The sequence below is a fragment of the Carlito syrichta genome, unplaced genomic scaffold, assembly GCF_000164805.1.
Source record: "Carlito syrichta isolate Samal-C Ts95f unplaced genomic scaffold, Tarsius_syrichta-2.0.1 Scaffold305117, whole genome shotgun sequence".
Lineage (NCBI taxonomy): Eukaryota > Metazoa > Chordata > Mammalia > Primates > Tarsiidae > Carlito > Carlito syrichta.
Genome location: NW_007249213.1, coordinates 806,522 through 813,695, shown reverse-complemented (window position 1 = coordinate 813,695; position 7,174 = coordinate 806,522). Strand labels below are relative to the sequence as shown.

General features: G+C 48.9%; 1 protein-coding gene across 1 annotated transcript in view; it reads left to right on the top strand.

The window, feature by feature from the left end:
- The window catches only part of PIK3R6 (phosphoinositide-3-kinase regulatory subunit 6), a 48,326-nt gene that overhangs the window by 25,750 nt on the left and 15,402 nt on the right, over nt 1-7,174 (top strand). Inside the window, exons 13-15 of the mRNA XM_008061149.2 lie at nt 713-823; nt 6,530-6,620; nt 6,920-6,990. Coding sequence (XP_008059340.1) covers nt 713-823; nt 6,530-6,620; nt 6,920-6,990 — 273 coding nt within the window. The remainder of the gene's footprint in view (nt 1-712; nt 824-6,529; nt 6,621-6,919; nt 6,991-7,174) is intronic.

Below are 7,174 nucleotides of genomic sequence, written 5' to 3'. Positions count from 1 at the left end.
GCCCACGGGTTCGAGACCAGCGTGGGCAACTTGGTGAGACCTCATCTCTACAATAAATCAAAAATTAGCCTGGTGTGGTAGTACACGCCTGTAGTTCTGGCTACTTGGAAGGCTGAGGCAGAAGGATCGCCAAGTCCAGCAGGTCAATGCTGGGGTGGCTGTGAGTATGCCACTGCACTCCAGCCTGGATGGCAGAGTGAGACTCCAACTCCAAAAAAAGAGAGAGAGAGAGAGAGAGATCCAGAGACCACTAGAGCTGACAGAGGCTTCAGATCATGTGATGCAACCTCCTATTTTCCCTAGAAGGGAACTCAGGTCTCTTGTGTTTGAGTAACCTGGCCATGGTCACCTGGCCAATGGCAAGTAGCCAATCCTAACCTAGAACCCAGTCCAGGCTCTCTTATCATTAGTTGCATTCTCGAGCATCCCCCAGGCACCCAGCACAGTGCCTTACACATAGAGGTGCCCAGCATGTCTTTGTAGATTTGAAATGAATCAGGTTCCCAGGAGAGATGGGGCTCTGGACAGAGATATTTTGATTAGGAGTGGGAATCAGGTATGGTAGGAAAGGTTTGGAATGTGTTGAAGGGCCCACTGGGTTAGTGCATCCCAGAGGGTATTGGGGAACAGGGAAGCTTGGAGTTTCTTAAGAAAATGATATCTCCCACAGTAACCTGGAGAAAACTGAAGACATTCCTTGTCTCCCTCGCAGCCCCCCTCTCTGGACGCATCCCGGACTGTGGACCCCTTCATCCTGGATGTTATCACCTACTATGTCCGAATGGGTACCCAACCCATCTATTTCCAGATCTACACAGTCAAGGTAAACACCACCTGGGCTCCAAAGGCACATGCCAGCCTTCTGGACCCCAGGACTCCACAGCCTAAATACCAGCTTTGAAGAAACACTGGTCACCAGGATGCAAACAAGAACACGCCCGGGCACCCTTGGTTGTTAATTTTTGTCTTCCTAATCTCCAGATGAATCAGATCATTATTAACTTCTAAGACTTCAAATCTAAGCAGAAGTAGATCTTCTTTACGTGGAAGGATTCTCCTCGGTCCTTGATCCCTCCGGAGGACTAGGAATTGGGGATAGGCTGCTTTGGAAGTCATCACCAGGAAGTGCTTCACTTCAGATCTGAAACTCTGTTTTCCAGTCTCTGGTCACAAACTCTGGTTGCTCCAAGGCTCTCTCGCCTTCTCTTCTCCACACCGCTCTTCAGCCTCACAGAGACCCCAAGCCATTTCATTTGCTCACTGTCCCTCAGCCCCATTGCCTCTCTTCCTTTTCTGTCAGTCAGTTTCTCCTCTTACCTGCCCTTCATTTCCCTCTGCTTTCCTTCCCTGACGCCCCTCTCAGCAAAACCCAAGCCCAGATAAGCGCTACTATGTGCCTTACCTTTTGCTAAAAACTTAGGCTTCTGGGTACCACCTGGGAAAACAAATCCAAAGCCCTATGGCCTGTTGTGTCTCCACATTCAAGACATTCAGCCTCCGGGGACCACGGTATTCTCTTGGCAAGCTCCCTTTTCCACTGGAGCAATGGCTATTCCAACCTTCTTCACTTTCCTCAAGCTCTTCCCTTCAGCAAATGACTTTTCCACCCACTTCACTAGGGAAAAAAAAGAACTTTGGTTCCTCCAAACTTCTTATCCACACTTAGAAACATACCTTCACCCATTCACAGCCTCCCAGACTCCTCTGGTGACTGGAATCAAACCCTTTCACACATGCCCCTGACTCACATGCTGACACCTTCTCCTGGACCTTCCTCCTTTGGTCATTCCCCTTTACCTGTTCCTCCCCATCAATGGGGACTGGTGATCTGAAACAAACAAAACAACCATTTGAACCTATGATGTTTCCATTTAGTTTTTCCATTGAGGGCTTGGGAGGGGAGAGCCTGAAGATCAAACTTTTTCTAGGTCTCAGTCTTATCTCCTACTTTGTTTTCAAGCTCCATACCTTTGCTGGCATTAAACAGTGGCAGAGAATTCAGCTTTTTTAATCCTTTAGTTCCCAAGATTACCCAGTTCTTATTGACTGATAGAGGCAGATAAGACCTCTTTTAGAAGACTGTGGATTCTTTCTGCTCTAAGATTGACCAGCTTACTGACCACTGTGGCTTTCTCAAGGCCCTCACTGCCAACCACAAGAAGTGGCTGACACATGCCTGCATCCTGGCTTTATTTCCCCCAACTTCTTAAAGCTCCAACCTCAGTGGGCACATTGCATGGGCGCATGGGCCCAGGGTCCAGCAGGCAGCACCCCCTGCAGTGGGGATTCCTAAATCCCTCGCTAGGAAGGGAAGGGGTCTCACTTCCTCCACCCCACTGGGGCTCGGCCAATTGTCATTTTAGCGTCTTCACTCACAAAATTCCATTGCTCATTCCAGTTTTGGTTTGGGAAGGACTCTTCAGTTGCAAGTAACAGCAATTTTTAAAAAATGAGTATAAGAACAAAGGAAAATCGATTGGCTCACATTGCAGAAAAGTTCAGGGCTGTGGTGGCTTTGGAAGAGCTGGGTTTGAGAGCCCAACTGTGCCTCCAGGGCTACACTCTGTCTCTTGCTCTTCAGCTCTCATCTTGGTGGCAATATGAACAGCAGTTCCAGGTCTATGTATTTCTAGCCTAGCAACTCCAGTGAGGAGAAGGCTTCCCTTTTCCAATATGGTTATTGAGGAAAAAGCACTGAGGCAAGCGCTTATCCCACTAATCACTGTGGCCAAGGAGAGAGGTTGCATATATACCCTGAAGCCAGAGGTATAGGGTCAACCTGATTCATCTTCTCCATTTTCTTACATCTCTCTTGACCCTCAAACCATGGCAAGCTGTCTCTTCTAAAACTATTCTTACCAATCAGCCCCAAATTGCCAGGCCCAAGGATGTTCTCCTGCCCTGTCTTACTGGGCCTCCCTTCCACATTTGAAACTGAGCCACCACACTTATTTCCTTTGTCTATACAATTACATATATAATAGCTTGTTTGTGTCACAATCACAACCACAAAAGTGCATCTCTCCCCCTTCCTGAAGCCAACCTTCTCTTGACTCTTGTAACTCTTTCTCTTGGTCCTCCTCTGGCCTTTCCAACAGCCCTCTGTTGCCTTCAGAGATGCTTCTTGACCTAGCCAGCCCCTTCCTTCCATCTTGGTTTTCCACACATGCTTTGATGCTCTCACCTCCAAGTCTTTACCCATGCCGAACCTGGGCCTGGAATGCTCTTCTCTCCCACCTCAAATTCTCTCCTTCACCCTCTTCGTCTCTCTCATTATATAGCAAAACTGCTCTGGCTCCTATCCCTCTCACCCCCCAGCTGGGTTGGGTGCTTCTCCTCAGAGCTCCTAAAATGCTCTTGGCATAGCTCTCACATTTCATCTAGTACTTTGCGATGCAGCATAGATGTGTATTGCTCTCCACCAAAATAAGGCATCCCTTGAGCTAATGGACTGTGTTTTGTTCACCTTTGAACCTCCTGCTATTAACACAATAAAGTGTGTGTGTGTATGTGTGTGTGTGTGTGTGTGTGTGTGTGTGTGTGTGTGTGTGTAAATTAGACGGTGGATCATTGTGGTCCCAGAGGACTGACTGAGTGTGGATTTAGAGGCACTATGAGTTGGGACAACAGTCATGGCTTTGCCTCCTGGTTCCTCCACTTGCCAGCTGTGTCATCTGGACACCTCTACCTCTCTAAAATGAATTTTCCCCATATTTAAAATGGGAATAATAATCTTCACCCGCCATCAGGTTCTTGTAAGAATTCAAATGAGCAGAAAGGTATAGTAAAGAGGTGGGGGAGGATGGGGCAAGAAAGACAGCGCACGAAATATACCAACACAGTGGGTAAGAACTTAGGTTAGAATCCCCACTTTGTTCCTTGTGACCCTGGGCAAGTTCCTTAATGCCTCAGAGCCAGAGTTTCCTGCTCCCTAAGAGGAGGCTCAGGATACCTCCCTCCTAGGATTGCTAAGAGGATTAATGAGATGACAAATGCCAAGTGCCCACACAAGGGTCCAGCAGAATAAGACCTCAGCAAAAGCAACTCCTGAACCCTCCTGGGTCTCGGTGCCATGTTCCTTCAGGCCCTTGTGCTCCTGTTCACTCAAAGGACTGGTCCACTCATATTTCGACAGCAAATCACTGTGCGATAGAGACATGGACATAGAGATATTGTCCCAGGTTTCATTCGAGGTCACCTTGCTACTAAAAATCAAATTAGACCAGGCTCAGTGGCTCAGCCTGTAATCCCAGCACTTTGGGAGGCCGAGACAAGTGGATTGCCTGAGCCCGCGGGTTCGAGACCAGCCAGGGCAACTTGGCGAACCCTCATCTCTACAATAAATCAAAAATTAGCCAGGCATGGTAGTGTGCACCTGTAGTTCCAGCTACTTGGAAGACTGAGGCAGAAGGATCGCTAGAACCCAGCAGGTCGACGCTGGAGTGGCTGTGAATATGCCATGGCCCTCCAGCCTGGGCAACGGAGTGAGACTCCAACTCAAAAAAAAAAAAAAAATCAGATTAATATTTGCTGGACTCACCATTCCATGTTCTAGGGAAAGCCCAGCACCACACACCCTGACCCCTGCAATTTCTGTGAGGACCTGGGGATGAATTTCTCATGGCCATCTCCACCCCTAGTGTCCTATCTTACTGAATTCTTATTCTTTACTCTGCCTCCTGTGGTAGATCTTTTCAGTATTGCCTTCCTGGTTTTGAGCCAAGTAAGGAATTTAGGCCCTTTTATTTATTTCCCAAATGCAAAACAAAACAACATACAACAAACAGACCAGACACAGTGGCTCATGGCATGTAATCCCAGTGGGAAGAATGCTTGAGCCCAGAAGTTTGAGACCAATCTGGGCAACATAGCAAAACATTGTCTCTACAAAAAATTTTTAAAAATTAGCCGGGCATGGTGGCACATGCCTGTGGTCCAGCTACTTGGGATGCTGAGATGGAGGGATTGCCTGGGCCTGGAAGACCAAGGCTGCCACGAATCATGATGGTCATGATTGTGCCACTGCACTCCAGCCTGGGTAACAGAGTGAGACTCCCCAACTCAAAACACACACAAACACACACACACCCCAAACTTAAAATTAAAGATTTGGCATCTGTCAATGCCTTTCAGCCAACAGCCACCAGGAGCACACCTGTAGCTGCACAAGGGTGGGTTTGCTGATGCGTTGCAATGAGGGAAACCACACATCATGGGAACCAGGAGGCAACTCTGTAAAAGGCTGTTAGAAAGAATGTGTTCTAGGATTGGGGCATGTGTTGGTGATTTGGGGAGGATTCCTATAAACAGGAATTTGCTCTGGGCTGGATGCCAGCAGGAAGTAGTGATTCTCTGCCTGGGTATCATGATAATTCTTGCTGAAAAGGGACTCAGCAGTTCCTCATATTTGGCTGGGATGGAAGGGCAGGAGGATGGTGGCACAGTGTTCCCATTTTATGTGTGTTTGGGCATGACTGTGGAGTGACTTTTATCTTGGTTCGTCACAGCAATCTTGCTCTAGTCACATTGGCATCTGGGAGTTGCTGATGGGCAGCAGGACAGCATGGCCTCACAGATTCCGACTTTCATGGGCTGATTTTCTCTTCCTCACACCCCTATTCTCCAGAATCCTCTGGTTGCTCTTCCATGTTGCTGGGACACCATTTCTGTCCCCCATCTACATCTGGCCTCTCCTGTCTTCTCTGCGCCTTTCCCTCAGAGCTCCTCTTCCTCCAGATTCTAACATGGTACCCCAAGGTCTGGTCAGCCCTTGCTAGCTATTCCCTCACTCAGCCACAGGCTTCTTGGTACACATTGGAGGGCTTCTCCTTTCTGCCCCCTGCTCCTCTACCAGTGTCTACAAGGGGTTTCATTACTTCTGCCTGGTGAGAATTTGGTCCTTGCTCCTGCTCTCCCCTTTAAATAGTAGTGGTTACCAGGTAGTTTGGGTTTTTGATAATAGTTTCTTCCATCCTTTGAACTCATCACTTTTTTTTTTGAGTGAGAGTCTCACTTGTCGCCCAGGCTGGAGTGCAGGGGCACACTCACGGCCACTGCATCCTCAACCTGCTGGGCTCCAGTGATCCTTCCCATCAGTCTTCCGAGCAGCTGGAACTACAAGCACACACTACCACGCCCGGCTTATTTTTTGATTTACTTATAGAACAAGGTCTCGCCCAGTTGCCCAGGCTGGTCTTGAATCCCTGAGCTTAGGCAATTCTCTGGCCTCAGCCTCCCAAAGTTCTGCGATTACAGGCTTGAGCCACTGTGCCCGGCCTTCTTCCATCATTTATAAGTATATATTGTTATAGATATGGATACATTCAGACCCAGATGATCTTTTCATGCAGTTCAGAATCTAGCATTGGCAGGATGATGGGGGCTACCTGTCCCCACTTCTGGACCATTCCCCAGCCATCTACACCCTCGGGTCATGGGGGTCAGAGGGGGAAGCTGCCTCTGGCCTAGCAAGGAAACCTTCTCCAAACCTCCTCCTCCCAACTTTCCTCCTCCCCCTTCCTCTCTCCAGATCTTCTTCAGTGACCTGAGTCAAGACCCTACAGAGGACATTTTCCTCACTGAGCTGAAGGTGAAGATTCAAGACTCCAAATTCCCCAAAGGTGAACATCTGCCTCCCTTTTCAAAAAGGTCACCCTGACTAGCTTCCCCAAACTCTTGTCCTCCTGTCTCTCATCTAATGATACCCCCACACATATACTGTTCCACACCAGAGCTGCCCTCGGCCCCCTCCAAACTCCCCCAGACTGAATGGCAGCCGGGTGCCCTGGGGTGCTACCTTTCCATCCAGGAGAGATGTTGGGTAAACCCAGCAGCTCAGCTCCAGCTCTCAGTGACTTGGGAAAGTTGGGCGGGAGGACTGGGAACCTCACACCTTAAGCCTCTCCTCATCTCCCTACAGATGGTTTTTCACCCAGGAGGAAAGGTATGGCCGAGGGCCCAGGGGCAGAGCTCTCCTTGTGCTACCAGAAGGTCAGTGTATATGAATGTGGCCAGGAAGTGGTAGGGAAGTGAAGGATGGGAATAGCTGGATAAGAGTAGGCGATGACTCAGCCTGTAATCTCAGCACTTTGGGAGGCCAAGGTGAGTGGATTATCTGAGCCCGTGGGTTCAAGACCAGCCCGGGCAACTTGGCGAGACCTCATCTCTACAATAA